Below are 25,488 nucleotides of genomic sequence, written 5' to 3' on the forward strand. Positions count from 1 at the left end.
CTGTGTAATATGAGGTGTTAACTTGGCAGTGTGCCTTGTTCTGTTACGAGAGACAAAGAGAGAGGGAGAGGTCCACCCTCCACCTAATTTCAGTCGGGTTAAAAAAATGCCTACACTTTGACTATTGGATATTTCTCTTTCTTAGATATCTCACCCTCACCAAGCCCCAAACCCAACCCCAGGCAAAACCTGACCCGAAAAACAACAGCACCCTGGAAATGTTCACATTATAACGTATATACGAAATGTTCACAAAACCTGATCCTGAATCAACAGCAGCACTCTGGAAACGTTTGCATAACATTCACACAACGTTCACATTATATAACAGCGTTTCAGGAGTGGGGCGCCCTGTAACAAAAGACTGAGCAAAACAACAGAGGGGAGAGAGTTGTGACCCCTGGACTGGAATTTAGACTGTAGGGGGACAGGACGGGGACGGTAATGGTCTGGAACCGCCGAACATCTGGCGTGGGTAGGAGGAGGAGAGGAGGAGAGGAGGAGAGGGAGGCAAAGAGGAGAAGGAGGGAAGAAGAGGAGAGTAAGGAAGGCGAATGGGAGAGAGGAGGGTAGGGGGGGTGGAGGAAAGGGGAGGAGAATGGAGGATAGGAGAGAGGAGGAGGAGGCAAAGAGGAGAGGGAGGCAAAGAGGAGAGGGAAGACCAGACTAAGGAAGGAGGAGGGTGGAGGAGAGGGACGGGAGAGTAAGGAAGGAGAATGGAGGAAAGGAGAGAGGAGAGTAAGGAAGGGGAATGGAGGGGAGAGGAGGGGAGGAGAGGAGGAGAATGGAGGGGAGGAGAGTAAGGAAGGAGAATAAGGAACGGGAATGGAGGGGAGAGGAGGGGAGGAGAGTAAGGAAGGAGAATGGAGGAGAGGAGAGAGGAGAGGAGAGGGATGAGAGTAAGGATTGGGAATGGAGGGGAGAGGAGGGGAGGAGAGTAAGGAAGGAGAATGGAGGAAAGGAGAGAGGAGAGGGATGAGAAGACTAAGGAAGGAGAATGGAGGAGGGTGGGGGGAGGAGAGTAAGGAAGGAGAATGGAGGAAAGGAGAGAGGAGAGGGATGAGAAGACTAAGGAAGGAGAATGGAGGAGGGTGGGGGGAGGAGAGTAAGGAAGGAGAATGGAGGAAAGGAGAGAGGAGAGGGATGAGGAGAGTAAGGAAGGCGAATGGAGGGGAGGAGAGTATAGTAAAGAAGGGTTGGAGAAGCAGTTGGGTGGGGCTGGGTGATAAGAATACAACACACCCTACTGAACAGTATGTGCACTTGTTGTCCCACATTCAGTATCACCTATTCTCTTTGGTCCCTAGGTGGATGGCCACAGGAAGCCAGTGGTGCCGTCTCCTGACGACAGTGACCTGGAAACTCGCCTCAACAGCTGGAACCTGGGGGTATGTCTGCCAGGGCCACATTCAGTAGCCAAACGTTGTTGAACGTGGCAGATAGAAATGCCACGAATAGAGCCAACATGATTCCATATTCTAGTCCGATAAGCATGCATAACATACACAAAATATCACTGGAGGCTGCTGAGGGGAGGACGGCTCATAATAATGGCTGGAACAGAGCAAATTAAATGGTATCAATGTATTTGAGACCATTCCACTTATTCCGCTCCAGCCATGACCACGAGCCTGTGCTGTATATACAAAAGTATGTGGACACCCCTTCAAATGAGTGGATACGCCTATTTCAGCCACACCCATTGCTGACAGGTGTATAAAATCGAGCACACCGCCATGGAATCTCCATAGACAAACATGGCAGTAGAATGGCCTTAACGAAGAGCTCAGTAATTTCAATGTGGCACCGTCATAGGATGCCACCTTTCCAACTAGTCATTTCGCCACATTTCTTCCCTGCTAGAGCTGCCCTGGTTAACTGTAAGTGCTGTTATTGTGAAGTGGAAACGTCTAGGAGCAACACTGTCCTCGGTTGCAACACTCACTACCGAGTTCCAAACTGCTTCTGGAAGCAATGTCAGCACCCTAGCTGTTCGTCGGTAGCTTCATGAAATGGGTTTCCATGGCCGAGCAGCTGCACACAAGCCTAAGATCAATGCCAAGCGTCGGCTGGTGTGGTGTAAAGACTATTCTGTGCTTCCGACTTTGTGGCAACCATTTGGGGAAGGCCCTTTCCTGTTTCAGCATGACAATGCCCCCGTGCACAAAGCGAGGTCCATACAGAAATGGTTTGTCGAGGTATGTGGAGAAGAACTTGACTGGCCTGCACAGAGCCTTGACCTCAACCCCATTGACCACCTTTGGGTGAATTGGAACGCTGACTGCGAGCCAGGCCTAATCTCCCAACATCAGGGCCCAAACTCACTAATGCTCTTGTGGCAGTGGAAGCAAGTCCCCGCAGCAATGTTCCAACATTTAGTGGAAAGACTTCCCAGAAAAGTGGAGGCCATTATAGCAGCGAAGGGGGGACCAACTCCATATTAATGCCCATGATTTTGGAATGAGATGTTCGATGAGCAGGTGTCCACATACTTAAGGTTATGTACTGTATTTCTGTCTGAATGTCCCAAAACGTTGTGTCCTGCTAAAAATCGTCCCTAATTTATTCCATGTCTGTAAACATCGTAAGTACAGTATATAGGCCTCTCACACCAGGGTTTGGATTACAATTCCTGCTTGTTTGAAGCAGAGGGGGAGCCCTAGACGCCTGAGAAGCATATTGCAGTCACAGCCAGTTCCAGGCTGGTTATATGAAATATACCACCATTGGATGAGAGAGTACCCCATGCCCAGTAGACTACACGTGTGTCAGTGTGACAGGCAACAACTACTGACTAGCACCTACACAGCTGCAGTGTCTGTCAGACCACAGGGATACAGTCAGAGAGCAGTGAGATGAGGGCTAGAGGAGGAGGAAGGAGGAGAGGGAGACTGAGAGTCTTTAGATGTGTTCCTGTCTTATCTCCTGTGTCTGGAGAGTTACTGGACCTGGGAGAGATAAGCAGTACACTGATGTTGTCTTTATTCTCTTATTTATTCTCTCTCTCCCTCTCTCTCCCCCTCTCTCTCCCCCTCCACCTGTACGGGTCTCTCTCTTTTTTGATGAAGTTGATGATTCTCTCTCATCTCTCTCTCCCTGTATCAGACGGGAACGTGAAGCCCTGCTCTGCTCTGTGTTGTGGTAGTGATAATGATAAGAGGCAGTGTGCCTGGCAATGCTCCCCTAGCCTCCACTACCACCAGCATCATCTATAATAGATCTACAGGTGGTTGTACTCTGCACTGTGGAACATAGACAGAGTTAAGCTGTGTGGCTGTGCTCTCTGCACTGTGGAACATAGACAGAGTTAAGCTGTGTGGCTGTGCTCTCTGCACTGTGGAACATAGACAGAGTTAAGAGCAGGATGTTTGGTTGCAGTGGCTGAAACTACCAGCTGTCTGCAGCATTCTCTGCTGCCTCAATGTAATTCTGTCTTGCCTGGTCATGATTTGTTTCAACTTTTCTGGTATCCTCTTTGAAATGTCTGTACCCCAGAGCCATCTAGCCACCTAGCCAGGTCTCTCCCTCTCACCTTTAGGAGAGAACAGAACAACCGCAGTCTTTCCTCTCATAGTCCAGTCGATTGTCCCTGTCTGCCTCACAGACCTGTTGCCCAACGTTGGGTCAACGTTAGGAAGTGATGCATCACAACGTGTGTTTGTTTGGCTTGAGCAGTAGGTCCTTGATGTGGAGTGGCTCTCCTTTCTTCTCCTCTCTCCTCTCTTCTCTCCTCTGTCTGCGGCCGCCTCATCCATCTGTCCTTGTCAGGGAGAATGCCACAGACAGGATCCAGTACCAGTGCTGGGCAGACATCACAAGCAAACACACACTTTAGTTTAGTCTAGCACCAGTTTATGTTTCACCACCAATGTCTGGTCTGGCCCTGCCCTGCAAGCCTTGGCATGTGGGCCTCCCATGGTCAGAGTTGGATGTGGGCCGCTCCGCTCCACAGAGAGGGAGGTAAGTGTGGGACGTCTTTCAATATTCTAAAATGTTGTTAAGACTTTATAATAACTTTTATTTATAAGCCTGTTTTGCTGAACTGGGTGTCAGAGGTTAAACAAAAGTGTTTCTCTGCACCAGTTCTATGCTCAGAGGGCAGAGGTTTGTCCAGCCACTGCCTGTTTAGTATTGAATGATTGGTTGTTCTGGAGTATACTGGATGTCCACTGTCTTACTGACATGTCATATAGTTCAGACCAGTTTGGTCTCCAGCTCTGGGCCTTCAAACAGGCCTCAGTCCCCCATTCATTTAGCATTACTGAATGAGCTCACCAACTTAAACCTTCACACCATAAAGAAAACACGCACAAACACACACACACACACTCTACTCCCGTCCTTCGCCCCTCCCTGGCCCTTTGAGCCTTAGCTGTAGAACTCTTTCCTCTCTCTCTCTCTGTCATTTGTTGTCATCTACAAAGTCAGAGGATCTCTGTTTCAGAAGGCTGTGATCCCGCCTGCTCTCTTGCAGCTGTCTTCCACACTGTGTGAAGCTGCCTGGGAAGTTCATAGAGAAATAAGGAGGTCACTCACAACAAGAGGAAAGGAGAAGAAGGAAAATGAAATTAGATGAAACCGCCAACTCCGTCGACTCACTACAGTACAGTTTCTCCTCCCGGCTTAATCCCCTAACAGAGTTGAACCATTGATGGTTTTACTCCATAGCCATGTCAGTCAGTCCACTTGTGTCTTAACACACTCTAAGGTGGGCTGACGTCAGAGTTGTCGTTCCTGTTAGCCGTCTCTTCAGTCTCATTGTGTTTTTTCTTCCCTGTGTAATCAAAGGGGACAGAGCGGGCGTGTTTGGTGAGGGAGTATGTATACACATCTGTCTCTCTGGGCCGATAGACGCGTCATGGATAGCTTACGGAGTAACAGGGGTTGACAAAAGGGCTGACTGGCAGAAAGAGGAGCCAAGCGGAAATGGGCCTAGCTGAGCTGAACACACACAATGCCTTGAAGTGGCCCGAGGTATTCCCTTTCTGTAAACAGTCAGAGCTGAGGGAAGAAACTAACTGTGTGTTAAGTGCTGGCCTTTGAAGTTTGAAGTCCTGTATTGTTTAAGACAAACCGAGGGCGGAGGTCGGGAGGGACGTGTGTGTGTGTGTGGTGGAGCCTTGTCTTGAGAAAAAGGAGGAGATGCAAAATAAGTAAAGGGCTTTTTTTCTGTTTCTTGTCTTGTTCTCTTGCAGATTGAGAACCCCAGGTATTTGAGAGAGAACCCTATCCCCTTGTCTCCGGTAAGTGTAAGGGAGGGTTCCCATGTGTGTTGAGGGCAGATAAGTGTTACCTTTTCCTCACTCTCTCCCCCGTCTCTTTCTTACCCACTCTTTTATTTCCATACTGTAGATATTCCTCAAATCCAGCCTGAAGAACAGCACCGGGACTGATGAGCAGACCCCAGTAGCAAGACAGGAGAAAGAGGTGGGCACTAGAACACCCACCTAACCATAGACAACCATCTAATAACCATCAACCATTCCAGAAAGCAATACCTGTTGAGTACCTCAATCAATACTGAGGTAGAGTACCTTATGATAAGCTGTAGACAACACTCTTTACCAAGAGAGTTTCCATCTATATTTTCCATAGTAGTCTATTTACCACCTCAAACCGATGCTGGCACTAAGACCACACTCAACGAGCTGTATAAGGCCATAAGCGAACAAGAGAATGTTCACCCAGAAGTGGGGCTCCTAGTGGCCGGGGACTTCAATGCAGGAATGCTTAAATCCATTTTCCCTCATTTCTACCAGCATGTCACATGTGCAGCCAGAGGGGGAAAAAACTCTAGACCACCTTCACTCCACACACAGAGACGCGTACAAAACTCTAGACCACTTTCACTCCACACACAGAGACGCATACAAAACTCTAGACCACCTTCACTCCACACACAGAGACGCGTACAAAACTCTAGACCACCTTCACTCCACACACAGAGACACGAACAAAACTCTCCCTTGTCCTCCATTTGGCAAATCTGACCATAATTCTATCCTCCTGATTCCTGATTACAAGTAAAAACTCAAGCATAGGAAGTACTCGATCAATACGGAATTGGTCAGATGACGCGGATGCTAAGATACAGGACTGTTTTAAGAGCACAGACTGGAATATGTTCCGGGATTCAGCCGAAGGCATTGGGGAGTATGCCATGGGGAGTATGCCATGGGGAGTATGCCATGGGGAGTATGCCATATCAGTCACCGGCTTCATTAGTAAGTGCGTCGACGACATCATCCCAACTCTGACCATCAGTACATATCCCAACCAGAAGCCATGGATTACAGGCCACATCCGCACTGAGCTAAAGGCTAAAGCTGACACTTTCAAGGAGCGGGACACTAATCCACTAGTCTCCTCTCCTCCTTTTGGTTGAGAGCTTCAAGTTTCTTGCAGGCACTAAGTCCTATCATTAACAAACTATCATGGTTCAGACACATTAAGACAGTTGTGAAGCGTTCATGACCACGCCTATTTCCCCTCAGGAGACTGAAAAGATTTGGCATGGGTCTTCAGATTCTCAAAGAATTCGATGTCTACACCATTGAGAGCATCCTGGTTTCATCACCGCTTGGTATGAAAACTGCTCGGCATCTGACCGCAAGGCGCAACAGAGGGCAGCGTGTACGGGCCAGTACATCACTGGGGCCAGGCAAGTGGTACCGGAGCACCAAGTCTTGGTCCAAAAGGCTCCTTAACCGCTTCTACCCAGTCATAAGACTGCTGAACAGTTATGCAAATGGCTACCCAGACTATTTGCTTGACCCCCTTTTTACGTTGCTGCTACTCGCTGTTTATTATCTATTCATAGTCACTTTTTTCATACCTACTGTACATGTACAGTGCATTCAGGAAGTATTCAGACCCCTTGACTTTTTCCCCAAAAATGACTTTATAGCCTTATTCTAAATTGAATTACATTTTTAAAACATCATCAATCCACACACAATATGCCATAATGACAAAGCAAAACCTGGTTTTTAGAATTGTTGCACATTTATATATATAAAAAAAACGATACCTTATTTACATAAGATTTCAGATCCTTTCCTATGACTTGAAATTGAGCTCATGTGCATCCTGTTTCCATTGATCATTATCATCCTGTAATATTTTTATATTTCTACAACTTTATTGGAGTCCACCTGTGGTCAATTCTATTAATTAGACAAAGGCACACACCTGTCTATATACAGTCACACAGTTGACAGTACATGCCAGAGCAAAATCCAAGCCAGAACAGCGCCAACTGGGTCTAACCAGAATAGAAAGAGGAGTGGGAGGCCCCGGTGCACAACTGAGCAAGAGGACAAGTACATTAGAGTGTCTAGTTTGAGAAACAGACGCCTCTCAAGTCCTCAATTGGCATCTTCATTAAATAGTACCCGCAAAACACCAGTCTTAATGTCAACAGTAAAGAGGCAACTCCGGGATGCTGGCCTTCTAGGCTTTATCCATAGTGATGGAGGTAGGCCTGGTCAATCTCCTATTCCATGTCAACGGGATGATAACGTGAGAATTTGTGAATCCAAATTCTAAGGAGTAAGAGTCCAAGATCATAACATTAACCCAAAACTGTGAACCACAAGTTAAGTCCCATTCAAAGCAAATTTAACATAGTGCCACACTGTTGTCACTCTGGTAAAGAGTTTAATCTCCTTATGCATGAAAATTGTGTTCTAGGCTGCGCTTTGTGTTGCGTTTGTGTTGTTTCTAAAAGGACGATTCCGAATGCCCCTTTAAGAGAGAGAAAAAACCTGACCAGTGGTGACAGTTTTTCCTTATGTGGATTTAAGCTGAAAATCCCATTCTGAAAGGACGCTTTGAAGTCCCCCACCCGCCTTTACTCACACTGTTAATATAAAACTGAGCATGACTTGACTCTAATCGCCATGGCTTTTTATGTCCCCCTGGAGAAATGCTGTACTCAATTAGATCAACTTCAGTGAGCTGGCCAAGAAGGGAGAGGGACAGAGGGGGATAGAGAGGGTGAGAGGGAGGAATAGAGAGAGAGAGGAAACGTGGGAGCGAAAGAGAGTGGTTCAATGGGCACCACCAACAATGCTCATCAGCCCTCCTAATGTGGTTATATTCATTCTGACTGGAGGAGAGGAGACTAATGTGGTAATATTCATTCTGACTGGAGGAGAGGAGACTAATGTGGTTATATTCATTCTGACTGGAGGAGAGGAGACTAATGTGGTTATATTCATTCTGACTGGAGGAGAGGAGACTAATGTGGTTATATTCATTCTGACTGGAGGAGAGGAGACTAATGTGGTAATATTCATTCTGACTGGAGGAGATGAGACTAATGTGGTGATATTAATTCTGACTGGAGGAGAGGAGACTAATGTGGTAATATTCATTCTGACTGGAGGAGAGGAGACTAATGTGGTGATATTAATTCTGACTGGAGGAGAGGAGACTATGTGGTAATATTCATTCTGACTGGAGGAGAGGAGACTAATGTGGTAATATTCATTCTGACTGGAGGAGAGGAGACTAATGTGGTTATTCATTCTGACTGGAGGAGAGGAGACTAATGTGGTAATATTCATTCTGACTGGAGGAGAGAAGACTATTGTGGTGATATTCATTCTGACTGGAGGAGACTAATGTGGTTATATTCATTCTGACTAGAGGAGACTGGTTATTCATTCTTACTGGAGGAGAGGAGACTAATGTGGTGATATTAATTCTGACTGGAGGAGAGGAGACTATGTGGTAATATTCATTCTGACTGGAGGAGAGGAGACTAATGTGGTGATATTCATTCTGACTGGAGGAGAGGAGACTAATGTGGTGATATTCATTCTGACTGGAGGAGACTGGTTATTCATTCTGACTGGAGGAGAGGAGACTAATGTGGTGATATTCATTCTGACTGGAGGAGAGGAGACTAATGTGGTAATATTCATTCTGACTGGAGGAGAGGAGACTAATGTGGTGATATTCATTCTGACTGGAGGAGACTGGTTATTCATTCTGACTGGAGGAGAGGAGACTAATGTGGTTATATTCATTCTGACTGGAGGAGGGGAGACTAATGGGGTTATATTCATTCTGACTGGAGGAGACTAATGTGGTTATATTAATTCTGACTGGAGGAGACTAATGTGGTTATATTCATTCTGACTGGAGGAGAGGAGACTAATGTGGTCATATTCATTCTGACTTGAGGAGAGGAGACTAATGTGGTTATATTCATTCTGTCTGGAGGAGAGGAGACTAATGTGGTAATATTCATTCTGACTGGAGGAGACTAATGTGGTGATATTAATTCTGACTGGAGGAGAGGAGCCTAATGTGGTAATATTAATTCTGACTGGAAGAGAGGAGACTCATGTGGTTATATTCATTCTGACTGGAGGAGAGGAGACTAATGTGGTTATATTCATTCTGACTGGAGGAGAGGAGACTAATGTGGTTATATTCATTCTGACTGGAGGAGAGGAGACTAATGTGGTAATATTAATTCTGACTGGAGGAGAGGAGCCTAATGTGATAATATTAATTCTGACTGGAAGAGAGGAGACTCATGTGGTTATATTCATTCTGACTGGAGGAGAGGAGACTAATGTGGTTATATTCATTCTGACTGGAGGAGACTAATGTGGTTATATTCATTCTGACTGGAGGAGACTAATGTGGTTATATTCATTCTGACTGGAGGAGACTAATGTGGTTATATTCATTCTGACTGGAGGAGAGGAGACTAATGTGGTAATATTAATTCTGACTGGAGGAGAGGAGACTAATGTGGTTATTCATTCTGACTGGAGGAGACTAATGTGGTGATATTCATTCTGACTGGAGGAGACTAATGTGGTGATATTCATTCTGACTGGAGGAGACTAATGTGGTGATATTCATTCTGACTGGAGGAGAGGAGACTAATGTGGTTATATTCATTCTGACTGGAGGAGAGGAGACTATGTGGTTATATTAATTCTGACTGGAGGAGAGGAGACTAATGTGGTTATATTCATTCTGACTGGAGGAGAGGAGACTAATGTGGTTATATTCATTCTGACTGGAGGAGAGGAGACTAATGTGGTTATATTCATTCTGACTGGAGGAGAGGAGACTAATGTGGTTATATTCATTCTGACTGGAAGAGAGGAGACTAATGTGGTAATATTCATTCTGACTGGAGGAGAGGAGACTAATGTGGTGATATTAATTCTGACTGGAGGAGACTAATGTGGTAATATTCATTCTGACTGGAGGAGACTAATGTGGTGATATTCATTCTGACTGGAGGAGACTAATGTGGTAATATTCATTCTGACTGGAGGAGACTCATGTGGTTATATTCATTCTGACTGGAGGAGAGGAGACTAATGTGGTTATATTCATTCTGTCTGGAGGAGAGGAGACTAATGTGGTTATATTCATTCTGACTGGAGGAGAGGAGACTAATGTGGTAATATTAATTCTGACTGGAAGAGAGGAGACTAATGTGGTAATATTCATTCTGACTGGAGGAGACTAATGTGGTTATATTAATTCTGACTGGAGGAGAGGAGACTAATGTGGTTATATTCATTCTGACTGGAGGAGAGGAGACTAATGTGGTTATATTCATTCTGACTGGAGGAGAGGAGACTAATGTGGTAATATTCATTCTGACTGGAAGAGAGGAGACTAATGTGGTAATATTCATTCTGACTGGAGGAGACTAATGTGGTGATATTCATTCTGACTGGAGGAGAGGAGACTAATGTGGTTATATTCATTCTGACTGGAGGAGAGGAGACTAATGTGGTTATATTAATTCTGACTGGAGGAGAGGAGACTAATGTGGTAATATTCATTCTGACTGGAGGAGAGGAGACTAATGTGGTGATATTCATTCTGACTGGAAGAGAGGAGACTAATGTGGTAATATTCATTCTGACTGGAGGAGACTAATGTGGTAATATTCATTCTGACTGGAGGAGAGGAGACTAATGTGGTAATATTCATTCTGACTGGAGGAGAGGAGACTAATGTGGTTATATTCATTCTGACTGGAGGAGAGGAGACTAATGTGGTGATATTCATTCTGACTGGAAGAGAGGAGACTAATGTGGTAATATTCATTCTGACTGGAGGAGACTAATGTGGTAATATTCATTCTGACTGGAGGAGAGGAGACTAATGTGGTAATATTCATTCTGACTGGAGGAGAGGAGACTAATGTGGTTATATTCATTCTGACTAGAGGAGAGGAGACTAATGTGGTTATATTAATTCTGACTGGAGGAGAGGAGACTAATGTGGTTATATTCATTCTGACTGTAGGAGACTAATGTGGTAATATTCATTCTGACTGGAAGAGAGGAGACTAATGTGGTAATATTCATTCTGACTGGAGGAGACTAATGTGGTTATATTAATTCTGACTGGAGGAGAGGAGACTAATGTGGTAATATTCATTCTGACTGGAGGAGAGGAGACTAATGTGGTAATATTCATTCTGACTGGAAGAGAGGAGACTAATGTGGTAATATTCATTCTGACTGGAGGAGACTAATGTGGTTATATTAATTCTGACTGGAGGAGACTGGTTATTCATTCTGACTGGAGGAGACTGGTTATATTCATTCTGACTGGAGGAGAGGAGACTAATGTGGTGATATTCATTCTGACTGGAAGAGAGGAGACTAATGTGGTAATATTCATTCTGACTGGAGGAGACTAATGTGGTAATATTCATTCTGACTGGAGGAGAGGAGACTAATGTGGTAATATTCATTCTGACTGGAGGAGAGGAGACTAATGTGGTTATATTCATTCTGACTGGAGGAGAGGAGACTAATGTGGTGATATTCATTCTGACTGGAAGAGAGGAGACTAATGTGGTAATATTCATTCTGACTGGAGGAGACTAATGTGGTAATATTCATTCTGACTGGAGGAGAGGAGACTAATGTGGTAATATTCATTCTGACTGGAGGAGACTAATGTGGTAATATTCATTCTGACTGGAGGAGAGGAGACTAATGTGGTAATATTCATTCTGACTGGAGGAGAGGAGACTAATGTGGTTATATTCATTCTGACTGGAGGAGAGGAGACTAATGTGGTGATATTCATTCTGACTGGAAGAGAGGAGACTAATGTGGTAATATTCATTCTGACTGGAGGAGACTAATGTGGTAATATTCATTCTGACTGGAGGAGAGGAGACTAATGTGGTAATATTCATTCTGACTGGAGGAGAGGAGACTAATGTGGTTATATTCATTCTGACTGGAGGAGAGGAGACTAATGTGGTAATATTCATTCTGACTGGAGGAGACTAATGTGGTGATATTCATTCTGACTGGAGGAGAGGAGACTCACATGTTCATATAACTTTCTGTGTTATTACATTTTCAGCCCAGTCAGGCACCAAGTGTCACAGTCTTCCTCACTGCTGTTTGTTGAGAATCAAGAGGTGAAAGAAAGCAGGGTCTTCGAGCCTGAAAATGGGAACTAATGCTTGGAATATTATTCTGTGTGTGCGTGTGCTGTATTAGTGTGTGTGTTTGTTTATGGTAGTGTGTGTGTCTGTGTGTAGGAGGTTGATAGCAGTCAGCTGTCAGTCCCAGACTGTGTGTTGAGGAGCCAGGAAGGAGAGCCGGCCAGCCCTCTCAGTAGTAGGCCAGATCACTACCCGGCGTGGTGATATGGGGCCTAGTTAAAAGGCGCTCAGAAGCACTTGACTTTCAAGAGAGTAAATGGTGGTGAACTGGGGTTTTACTGTCTGGGCTGGGAATGTGTGTGTGTGTATCGGTGTATGTACGTGTGTGTGTGTGGGTGAGTTGAAAAATTGTTTCCTGCACCTCTTACCTCCAACCCCACAAAGGGAACAGAGAAACTCCTGCCAACAGACCTGACTGGCTTTTGTAGATGGGCTTATCTGGTTTCACAGTGGTTGTTTTATGGTCTTTTTTTCAGTCAGACCGTCTGTTTTCTTACCCCTGGTTGCCTCGGATGTGTTCTGTATGTTTTAACCCCGGGCATGGAGTCTACTAGAGCAACAGGTTTATATCACAGGTCTGACAACTAACAGGATCAATTTCATTAGAGAACACAGTAGCAAAACGTTTTGCATGAAAAATGAAAGCATTTCTTATTGGGCAAGTTCAGGTAGTCCCTCCCGGTTTCAGGCAGTTTCTTTTTCTCCATTTGGTGCCTAATGAATATGACTCAGGTCTAACCCCCAGGCATTTGTTTATGGAGCAACTGCCCCTGAAATATACATACATACAGTTCAAGTCGGAAGTTTACATACACCTTAGCCAAATGCCTTTATACTCAGTTTTTCACAATTCCTGACATTTAATCATTAATTATTGTCCATTTTGAAGACCTATTTGCGACCAAGCTTTAACTTCCTGACTGATGTCTTGAGATGTTGCTTCAATATATCCACATAATTTCCCTTCCTCATGATGACATCTATTGTGAAGTGCACCATTCCCTCCTGCAGCAAAGCACCCCCACAACATGATGCTGCCACCCCCGTGCTTCACGGTTGGGATGGCGTTTTTCGGCTTGCAGCCTCCGCCTTTTTCCTTCAAACATAACAATGGTCGTTTTGGCCAAACAGTTCTATTTTTGTTTCATCAGACCAGAGGACATTTCTCCAAAAAGTACGATCTTTGTCCCTATGTGCAGTTGCAAACCATAGTCTAGTTTATGGCGGTTTTGGAGCAGTGGCTTCTTCCTTGCTGAGCAGCCTTTCAGGTTATGTTGATATAGGACTTGTTTTACTGTGGATATAGATACTTTTGTGCCTGTTTCCTCCAGCATCTTTACAAGGTCCTTTGCTGTTGTTCTGGGATTGATTTGCACTTTTCGCACCAAAGTACCTTCATCTCTAGGAGACAGAATGCGTCTCCTTCCTGAGCGGTATGACGGCTGCGTGGTCCCATGTTGATTACACTTGCGTGCTATTGTTTGTACAGATGAATGTGGTACTTTCAGACGTTTGGAAATTGCTCCCAAGGCTGAACCAGACTTGTGGAGGTCTACAATTTATTTTATGACGTCTTGGCTGATTTCTTTTGATTTTCCCATGATGTCAAGCAAAGAGGCACTGAGTTTGAAGGTAGGCCTTGAAATATATCCACAGGTACACCTCCAAATGACTCAAATTATGTCAATTATCCTATCAGAAGCTTCTAAAGCCATGACATCATTTTCATGGAATTTTCCAAGCTGTTTAAAGGCACAGTCAACTTACTGTATGTAAACTTCTGACCCACTTGAATTGTGATACAGTGAATTATAAGTGAAATAATCTGTCTGTAAACAATTGTTAGAAACATTACTTGTGTCATGCACAAAGTAGATGTCCTAAACGACTTGCCAAAACTATAGTTTGTTAACAAGAAATTTGTGGAGTGGTTGAAAAACGAGTTATAATGACTCCAACGTAAGTGTATGTAAACTTCTGACTTCAACTGTATATATATCGCAAAAAAGTTGTGGCAAAATGGCTTAAGGACAACAAAGTCAAGGTATTGGAGTGGCCATCACAAAGCCCTGACCTCAATCCTATAGAGAATTTGTGGGAAGAACTGAAAAAGCGTGTGCGAGAAAGGAGGCCTACAAACCTGACTCAGTTACACAAGCTCTGTCAGGAGGAATGGGCCAAAAGTCACACAACTTATTGTGGAAGGCTACCCGAACCATTTGACCCAAGTTAAACAATTTAAAGGCAATGCTACCGAATACTAATTGAGTGTATGTAAACTTCTGACCCACTGGGAATGTGATGAAAGAAATAAAAGCTGAAATAAATTATTCTCTCTACTGTTATTCTGACAATTCACATTCTTAAAATAAAGTGGTGATCCTAACTGACCTAAGACAGGACATTTTTACTAGCATTAAATCAGGAATTGTGATAAACTGAGTTTAAATGTATTTGGCTAAGGTGTATGTAAACCTCCGACTTCAACTGATATATATATATATAAATATATATACACACACACACACACACACTACTGCGTGCACAATTAGGCAAGTGAGTATTCTGATCTTATATTTTGTTCAATGCACATTTTCCAACTCCAAAACATAAACTCAGCAAAAAAAGAAACGTCCTCACTGTCAACTGCATTTTTTTTCAGCAAACTTAACATGTGTAAATATTTGTATGAACATAACAAGATTCAACAACTGAGATAAACTGAACAAGTTCTACAGACATGTGACTAACAGAAATTGAACAATGTGTCCCTGAACAAATGGGGGTCAAAATCAAAAGTAACTGTCAGTATCTGGTGTTGCCACCAGCTTCATTAAGTACTGTAGTGCATCTCCTCCTCATGGACTGCACCACATTTGCCCTTTCTTGCTGTGAGATGTTACCCCACTCTTCCACCAAGGCACGAGCAGTATGGCTGGTGGCATTGTCATGCTGGAGGGTCATGTCAGGATGAGCCTGCAGGAAGGGTACCACATGAGGGAGGAGGATGTCTTGCCTGTAACGCACAGCATTTTGATTGCCTGCAATGACAACAAGCTCAGTCTGATGATGCTGTGACACGCCCCCAGACCATGACGGACCCTCCACCTCCAAATCGATCCCGCTCCGGAGTGCAGACCTCGATGTAATAGCACGAGAGGGCCACAACAGACTTTCTTCCATTGCGACGTCCCTCCAAGGCCCTTCTGTTAGCTTGCTAGCCCCGGCCCGCAAGCTGCCTGAAGCCACTCACTCGACTCCTATATGATCACTCGGCTACGCATGCCTCTCACTAACGTCAATATGCCGTGTCCATTGCTGTTTTGGTTTGTATTTATTGCCTTATTTCACTGCAGAGGCTCTAGCCCTGCTCAATACGCCTTATTTAACGCTTTAGTTCCACCTACCACATGTGGTGACATCACCTGGTTTAAATGATATTTCTAGGGACAATATCTCTTTCATCGTCACTCTATGCACAGGTTTACCCTCACTGTATCCACATACTACCATACCTTTGTCTCTACATTATGCCTTGAATCTATTCTACTGTGCCCAGAACTCTGCTCCTTTTACTCTCTGTTATGAATGTACTAGACAGCCAGTTATTTTAGCCTTTAGCTGTACCCTTATCCTACTCCTCCTCTGTTCCTCTGGTGATATGGATGTTAATCCAGGCCCTGCAGTGCCTAGCTCCACTCCCATTCCCCAGGCTCTATCATTTGCTGTCTTCTGTAACCGTAAAGCCTTGGTTTCATGCATGTTAACATTAGAAGCCTCTTCCCTAAGTTTGTTTTATTCACTGCTCAAGCACACTCTGCCAACCCGGATGTCCTAGCCGTGTCTGAATCCTGGCTCAGGAAGACCACCAAAAACCCTGAAATTTCCATCCCTAACTATAACATTTTCAGACGGGATTAAACTACCAAAGGGAGTTTTAGCCTGCAGAGTTCTGTCATACTATCCACGTCTGTGCCCAAATAATTTGAGCTTCTACTTTTAAAAATCCACCTTTCCAGAAACAAGTCTCTCACCATTGCCGCTTGCTATAGACCACCCTCTGCCCCCAGCTGTGCCCTGGACACCATATATGAACTGATTGCCCCCTATCTATCTTCGGGAGCTAGTGCTGCTAGGTGACCTAAACTGGGACATGCTTAACACCCCGGCCATCCTAGAATCTAAGCTTGAATCCCTCAATCTCTCACATATTAGCAATGAACCCACCAGGTACAACCCCAAATCCGTAAACACGGGCACCCTCATAGATATCATCCTAACCAACTTGCCCTCCAAATACACCTCTGCTGTTTTCAACCAAGATCTCAGCGATCACTGCCTTATTGCCTGCATCCGTAACGGGTCTGCGGTGAAACGACCACCCCTCATCACTATCAAACGCTCCCTAAAACACTTCAGTGAGCAGGACGTCCTAATCGACCTGGCCCGGGTATCTTGGAAGGATATTGACCTCATCCCGTCAGTAGAGGATGCCTGGTCAGTCTTTAAAAGTAACTTCCTCACCATCTTAAATAAGCATGCCTCTTTCATAAAATGTAGAACCAGGAACAGATATAGCCCTTGGTTCTCTCCAGACCTGACTGCCCTTGACCAGCAGAAAAACATCCTGTGGTGTTCTGCATTAGCATCGAATAGCCCCCAGTTCTGGGACACTGTGAAGTCCATGGAGAATAAGAGCAGCTGCCTCCTCCCAGCTGCCCACCTCACTGAGGCTAGGAAACACTGTCACCACCGATAAATCCACTATAATTGAGAATTTCAATAAGCATTTTTCTACGGCTGGCCATGCTTTCCACCTGGCTACCTCTACCCCGGTCAACAGCCCTGCACTCCCCACAGCAACTCGCCCAAGCCTCCCCCATTTCTCCTTCACCCAAATCCAGATAGCTAATGTTCTTAAAGAGCTGCAAAACCTGCAACTCTATAAATCAGCCGGGCTAGACAAACTGGACCCTCTCTTTTTAAAATTTCCTGCCTAAATTGTTGCAACCCCAATTACTAGCCTGTTCAACCTCTGTTTCGTATCGTCCGATATTCCCAAAGACTGGAAAGCTGCCGCGGTCATCCCCCTCTTCAAAGGGGGAGACACTCTTGACCCAAATTGCTACGGACCTATATCTATCCTACCCTGCCTTTTCTAAAATCTTCGAAAGCCAAATCAACAAACAGATTACCGACCATTTCAAATCCCACCGTACCTTCTCCGCTATTTAATCTGCTTTCAGAGCTGGTCATGGGTGCACCTCAGCCACGCTCAAGGTCCTAAAAGATATCGTAACCGCCATCGATAAGAGACATTACTGTGCAGCCGTATTCATCGAGCTGGCCAAGGCTTTCGACTCTGTCAATCACCACATTCTTATTGGCAGACTCAACAGCCTTGGTTTCTCAAATGATTGCCTCGCCTGGTTCATCAACTTCTCCTCTGATAGAGTTCAGTGTGTCAAATCAGAGGGCCTGTTGTCCGGACCTCTTGCAGTCTCTATGGGGGTGCCACAGCGTTTAATTCTCTGTATACATCAATGATGTCGCTCTCGCTGCTGGTGATTCTCTGATCCACCTCTACGCAGACGACTCCATTTTGTATACTTCTGGCCCTTCTTTGGACACTGTGTTAACTAACCTCCAGACGAGCTTCAATGCCATACAACTCAACTTCCGTGGCCTCCAACTGCTCTTAAATGCAAGTAAAACTAAGTGCATGCTCTTCAACCGATCACTGCCCGCACCTGCCAGCCCGTCCAGCATCACTACTCTGGACGGTTCTGACTGAATATGTGGACAACTACCTAGGTGTCTGGATAGACTGTAATCTCTCCTTCCAGATTCACATTAAGCATCTCCAATCCAAAATTAAATCTATAATCGGCTTCCTATTTTGCAAACAAAGCGAAATATGCTTAATTTATGCTGCCAAACTTACCCTCGTAAAACTGACCATCCTACCGATCCTCGACTTTGGCGATGTCATCTATAAAATAGCCTCCACTCTACTCAAGAAATTGGATGCAGTTTATCACAGTGCCATCTGTTTTGTCACCAATGCCCCATATATTATTCACCACTGCGACCTGCATGCTCTCGTTGGCTGGCCATCGCTTCATACTCGTCGCCAAACCCACTGGCTCCTGGTCATCTACAAGTCTCTGCTATGTAAAGCCCTACCTTATCTCAGCTCAGTGGTCACTATAGCAACACCCACCTATAGCCCGCGCTACAGCAGGTATATGTCACTGGTCACCCCCAAAGCCAATTCCTCCTTTGGCACTGCCTTTCCTTCCAGTTCTCTGCTGCCAATGACCGGAACGAACTGCAAAAATCAATTAAGCTGGAGTCTTATATCTCCCTCACTAGTTTTAAGCACCAGCTGTCAGAGCAGCTCACAGATCACTGCACCTGCACATAGCCCATCTGTAAACAGCCCATCCAACTACCTCATCCCCATACTGTATTTATTTATTGCTCCTTTGCACCCCAGTATCTCTACTTGCACATTACTCTTCTGCACATCTACCATTCCTGTGTCTAATTGCTATACTGTAATTACTTCACCACCATGGCCTATTTATTGCCTATTTATTGCCCTTATTTGACCTCATTTGCACTCACTGTATATAGATTTTTTTTGTTCTGCTGTATTTTTGACTGTATGTTTTGTTTATTCCATGTGTAACTCTGTGTTGTTGTATGTGTTGAACTGCTGTGCTTTATCTTGGCCAGGTCGCAGTTGTAAATTAGAACTTGTTCTCAACAGGCCTACCTGGTTAAATAAAGGTGAAATAAAAAAATAAAAAAATGGAGAGATTAACTCGGGCAGTTGTTGTTGCCATCCTGTACCTGTCCCACAGGTGTGATGTTCGGATGTACCGATCTTGTGCAGGTGTTGTTACACGTGGTCTGCCACTGCTAAGACGATCCGCTGTCCATCCTGTCTCCCTGTAGCTCTGTCTTAGTCGTCTCACAGTACCGACATTGTAATTTATTGCCCTGGCCACATCTGTAGTCCTCGTGCCTCCTTGCAGCATGCCTAAGGCACGTTCATGCAGATTGGCATCTTTCTTGTTGTGTTTTTCAGAGTCAGTAGAAAAGCCTCTTTAGTGTCCTAAGTTTTCATAACTGACCTTAACTAATTATCTAAAGAAATGGGATCTAGGTATATTTAACTTTAGGACTAACTGTTCAAAAGATGCTAAATCAATGTACAAGACGTTCAGTGAGGAGATCCCTTCTCCAGCCTAGATATGAAACGCTCTGTCTAATATTGATGGAGAGAATGTATGATTCTTTAATAATGGGGCAGAAGTTGAAAATTCACTGAGACCAAACGTTTCCAGATTTTTAGAGAATGTTTCATAATCTGGTTTTTAAAGTATTTGGAAACAGGCTCAGCTAGTTTAGAGCAGAGTAAGACAGCTAATGAGGTGTTCAATGAGATATCCAAGGTCAACCATTTTGGTGATTAAGCCAATGTTTAAAATAAATGTATTCAATTTCTTATTTTCTGTTTGCCAGAAAATCTCCCCATAGAATGTAGTAGCCTGAATACCACAGTGGTTTATAAATGGATATTGGAAGTCTGTGTTTCTTTGGAATCTGTGACACTCAAAATGTTTTCTTTCATTTCAGTGACTTTTGAGTCACAGTTGACAATAAAGGGGGGTTTGGGGGATTTTCGGCAAGTCCTAGCCCTGCAGGGTGGAGTTGTGACCACACACACACACCCCACACACGACGCCTCTTCAGAAGTGTCCCAGTGACTCACTCTGACTCCATCCTCGCCACCTTGAATCTTATCATCTCCTGTGGTTCCACATTAAGCCCCATACGCAGGCCTCGCCCACCATGGCGTGGCTTGTCTGACCACCAGCAGGAAATGACCTGCGGCTGGGTCTGGTCCTCGCCATATGTTGCTAAGCCCCGACAGCCAGTTTCTATTTTAAGGAACTCTGGGCTCTCACACCAAGCTCATCCCCAGTTCAGCTACTGACTACATTGATAAGTTGATAAGATTGCTGACTGTACTAGTTAAGCTACTGACTACATTGATAAGTTGATAAGATCGCTGACTGTACCAGTTAAGCTACTGACTACATTGATAAGTTGATAAGATCGCTGACTGTACCAGTTAAGCTACTGACTTCATTGATAAGTTGAGTAAGTGTGTGGTAGCGTGGCAGCTGAAGCAGACGTTGGCCACCATGATGTTGAGTCACTTTAGTCTCATATGGTCATCTATTTTCACCCATGGTTGAGGTTACAAGTCTAGTCCTTGTAATCCCACTACACACACCCTTACTGTGCTGGGCTCACACCATAGGTGCTATGGGATGGGGCCGTGGCATATTCAATGAAATGATCCAAGACCATTCAGCCAGTCCCACCCATAGGGTTAGAATTAGGCTTACGTGATGTGATTGCTTTGGCACATGCAGATGGGTTGATACATGCAAACAGAGCGAGAGAGAGAGACTAAATTTCCCCTGGTACTCCTGGGGTTCTCCTCACAAGCACCATCACAGGGCTCTGTGTGATTCTTCCTCTAATGGCTGCAGCTCGGCCAAACGGGTCTGTAGCTGAGGTTCAGTTTCCAATCTGCCCATGCTTTCCAAAGGCATAATGATGCAACTGCTTCCATGCCTGGGTCCTATGGGAAGGCCTCTCAGCTCTGTGTTTGATTCAGACGACTAGCCCCTCTGATTGTATGATTGTGGTTAAAGGACAACACTGAGCCTTGTGAAGTTCCTAAGGGAGCTCTCTATGCAGTGGCTTTTAGGGTAAAATGGCCGACAATCCAAAGGCAGGCAGATATTCTGTCTTTTCTTAGATTGAATGGGTATTGTTTTTGTTAGTTATGCACTTTATGTCCTTAAAGGGATCTCCATGTTGAATAGTAGTAGTGAATTGTTTTTAGGAAGAAATGTTGTCTTTTGTCTCTGCTGAAGCCCAATATTACCATGACATTAAGTGACATTCAAAAGTCTTTCCTTTTAAAAACTTTGTTGGTTGTAGTGTTTTGCATTTTACCTCAGAGTACAATTATCATGCTAAGATCCATTAGCTTCTCCTCCCAGTGGAGGAATGGCATGTTAATGGTGTTCAGTAGATAGCTAGCAGGGCACTGCAGAGGGAATATTCTCTACATCTGTGTTTATGGAAGATGAAAGCTCTATCAGGGCATTGTAGTTCTGCTGCAGAGCAAGATACATAAACACAACTGTGCTTTGTGGGCCCAGCAGTTAGCAGGCATTTTGTGAGCGCGTTCCCCAAGGGGAAAAAAGGCTGGACCCAGGGTCGCTTCTGAGAAAAGAAAAGTGAGAGCAGTTGCTTCTGTGTTTCTCTTTTTCTTTCTGTCTCCCTCCTCTCTCTCTATCCTTTCCTTTCTCAACACACCTTCACCCTTTACCTTCTCTCTCATCCTTCCCTCATCTCCTCTCCTCTCCTGAGCTGGGTGTCAACAACATGGCATCTAAGAGAGAAACAACTTTTCAAAAGAAAAACCTCTGTCACACAGAGATGCCTGATTTTGAAGCTTCTCAGAAACCTGAGGTGTGCGCGCCTCTCTCCTTCTTCCTCTCTCCTTCTTCCTCTCTCCGTTCCTCCTCTCTCCTTTCTCCTCTATTCCTCCTCCTCTCTCCTTCCTCCTCTCTCCTTCCTCCTCTCTCGCTCCTCCTCTATTCCTCCTCCTCTCCTTCCTCCTCTCTCCTTCCTCCTCTTTCCCTCCTCCTCTCTCCTTCCTCCTCTCTCGCTCCTTCTCTCTCCTTCCTGCTCTCGCTCCTTCTCTCTCCTTCCTCCTCTCGCTCCTTCTCTCTCCTTCCTCCTCTCGCTCCTCCTCTATTCCTCTTCCTCTCTCCTTCCTCATCTTTCCCTCCTCTCTCCTTCCTCCTCTCCTTCATACTCTCTCCCTCCTCTCTCCTTCCTCCTCTCTCCTTCTTCCTCTACTTCCTCCTCTCTCCCAGTTCTCCTTCCTCCTCTCTCACAACTCTCATTCCTCCTCTATCGCTCCTCCTCTCTCCTTTCTCCTCTCTCCCTCCTCCTCACTCCTCTTTCCTTCCCCTCCTCTCCTTTCTCCTCTCTCGCTCCTCTCTCTCGCTCCTCTCTCCCTGCTCTTCTCTCGCTCCTCCTCTCTCAATACTCCTCTCTCCCTCCTTCTCACTCCTCTTTCCTTCCTCCTCACTCCTCTTTCCTTCCTCCCCCCTCCTCTCTCGCCTCCTCTCTCGCTCCTCCTCTCTCGCTCCTCCTCTCTCCTTCCTCCTCTCTCCTTCCTCCTCTCTCGCTTGTCCTCTTCTCTCGCTCCTACTCTCTCCTTCCTGCTCTTCCTCTCTCCCTCCTTTCTCTCTCCCTCTCTCGCTCTTCCATTCACCCCTCCTCTCTCTCCCCCTCCTCTCGCTCCTCCATTTGATCCTCCTCTCTCCTTCCTCTCTCCTCATTACTCTCTCCCTCCTCTTTCTCTCCTTCCTCCCTTCTCCCTCCTTCTTTCTACTCTTCGCTCCTCCTCTCTCCCTGCTCCTCTCTCTGCTCCTCCTACTCTCTCCCTCCTCTCTCGCTCCTACTCTCTCACTCCTCCATTCGCTCCTCCTCTCCCCTTCCTACTCTCTCCATCCTTACTCTCCTTCCTCTTCCTCTCCTTCCTCCTCTCTCTCCTCCTTTCTACTCTTCGCTCCTCCTCTCTCTTTCCTACTCTCTCTTTCCTCCTCTCTCCTTCCTCCTCTCTCCTTCCTACTCTCTTTCCTCCTCTCTCCTTCCTCCTCTCTCGCTCCTCCTCTCTCCTTCCTCTTCTCTCCCTCATCCTTGCTCCTCCTCTCCTTCCTCATCTTCTCCTTTCTCCCTCCTCCTCTCTCCATCCTCTTCTCTCACTCCTCCTCTCTCCCTCCCTTCTTCCCTCTTTCTATTTCCTCTATAAACCATTTTTCAAACGCCCCTGATGTAGTTTGACAAACTTTCTAAAAAGCCCATTTGAAGAGGTGATGTGAAAGTGACACCCACTTGTTTTGGAGCGCCGCTGGAAAAATCTACTAGACTCCCTCACTTCAATCAGCCTAATCTCTCCTCCAACAAGTCTCCTGTGGTCTCAGAGATTGCACAAGAAAATGGTGGTAATTCAATAGAAAAGAAAGCGAAACGAGAGAGAACATCACATGGCACCATTGAAGGAGGATAAGTCTAGCAGACTTAGTTGAAGTTGTGGGATAATGGAAGCAGTAGTTTACAATAGGACTCATCTAGTTTGAATGTAGAAGACCCTGGGAATGAGTACGATACAGATCCTTGTTGCTCGAAAGCAAACATTAGCGTTGTTGTGAGAATGAATGGGGCAGGTATTGGCTAGTTTGTCAAATGTCAATACAATAGGGGACTTAACCATTTAAGCTACCTCCCCAGATACAGGTTACATGACTGCCCAAAAGGTGTTTTCCGACCTGGAAGGACGTATTTGTCACAGAGCCCCAGAGTTGAGCAATGCATCAAACCCTCCAGTGACTAAAACCTGTGAGTAAGTACATTAGTCACAAAGCAATACGAACTCATCCTGTCTAATTCCCATTTGTGTTGACAACGTTAGCAAACTCTTTCCACTGACTGGATGACTGTGTGTCTGTTGGCCCCAGAGCGGCCAAGTCCTGAGGCCAGACAGTTCTACAATGGCACATCAGATCAGGAGCACATGTCATGCCTTCTCCTCACCCAGGGGCAATCAGATCAGGTATACTACTAGACATAGTGAGCCAACAACACAACAACCGCCATCGGCAGTTCAAAGAAGTAGGGGAAGGTGCCCATACAGGGCTAGCCACGGGACAGGGTGGCCTCTCCTATCAGTCTCCCCACGTGTTGGTGAGAGCGTCTCGTTAGCCAGATGAAAGGCCTGTGTCCGCCAGTATTTTACTCAGGAAACCTGAAGCCACAAAGCAACATGACCTCTGGCAGGGCTGATGAGAAGGACATATGACTTAGGAGGAGCTGTGTTAGGTAGACACTGAGAAGGTATATGCTTGTCGTTTAGTATTAAGGCCACTCTGTAATAGCAAGCTGTATCTGAAAGTGGGTGTTCATGTGTCTACCTGGTTTGAGTGTGTGAGTATAAATATTTAGAATTACTATTGTAGAAGTGTGTTACTTTGTCTGGGTGTGTACACTTCTGGCGTATTAACTAAGTGTGTATTATTTTCCTGTGGCATTGTGTGTGTGGGAGTGAATGAAGGGCTCTGGGAGCTCTGTCTTGACATGCAGATTCAGACTGTTGAACTGTTGATCCCCTGTATATTGAGCTGAACTGAAAGGAGCCGGCTGTCAGTGGATAACTAGCCTACATAATGCCTTGTTCTCTCTGGCCAAGCCTGTTCCTGTCACTGACTAATACTGTATTTCACTATTATCTCACACACACACTGTTAGGTCTGGTACATCCCTCCTACACACATTTGAAGTCCTGTTTGTAGATAAATATATTTAGAAATGTTTATGAAGCTTGATTCATTGACAGCGCTGATGCTCTCTGCGCCATCTACAGTAAATATCTGAAATGACACTACTTGCCATTAGTTGGCCTAGTTAGTAAAAACAGGGGCAGCGGACGTTGCCATTGCTATTTTGTCCATCTCCTGTGCTGCATTTGACGATGTGTGTATTGACTCCCCTGTCTGTCATGGTGCTGTGTGTCTCTGTGCAGGCTGAGATGAAGACTAAAGTCCTGGAGGCCAAGCACCAGGAGGAGAAACTGAAGATGCAGCAGAGGCACGACGCAGACGTGCAGAAGGTCAGAGTGCTGACTGATTTATCAATTAATTATTTTAATGATTTAATATGTTTATTTATTTGATATTTTAGATAAATTCACACATACAGCCATAATATCATCTGTAGGGAGGTTATAGTACCGCCCAGACATAAAACCATGAATATAAATGATGGAGGACAAACGCACAGTAAAGTGAGACTGTGCAGAAGGTAGGTATAACAAGGGTGATGTTCCCTGCATCCTTCACCACTCCCACCCTGACACTACA

At 45.2% G+C, this 25,488-nt stretch overlaps 1 protein-coding gene across 1 annotated transcript in view; it reads left to right on the top strand.

Annotated features, from left to right (window-relative positions):
* The window catches only part of LOC139423611 (centrosomal protein of 112 kDa-like), a 59,765-nt gene that overhangs the window by 9,496 nt on the left and 24,781 nt on the right, over window positions 1–25,488 (top strand). Inside the window, exons 6-9 of the mRNA XM_071175196.1 lie at window positions 1,308–1,388; window positions 5,196–5,243; window positions 5,353–5,427; window positions 25,152–25,238. Of these exons, the coding sequence (XP_071031297.1) occupies window positions 1,308–1,388; window positions 5,196–5,243; window positions 5,353–5,427; window positions 25,152–25,238 (291 nt within the window). The remainder of the gene's footprint in view (window positions 1–1,307; window positions 1,389–5,195; window positions 5,244–5,352; window positions 5,428–25,151; window positions 25,239–25,488) is intronic.

The sequence above is a fragment of the Oncorhynchus clarkii genome, chromosome 13, assembly GCF_045791955.1.
Source record: "Oncorhynchus clarkii lewisi isolate Uvic-CL-2024 chromosome 13, UVic_Ocla_1.0, whole genome shotgun sequence".
Lineage (NCBI taxonomy): Eukaryota > Metazoa > Chordata > Actinopteri > Salmoniformes > Salmonidae > Oncorhynchus > Oncorhynchus clarkii.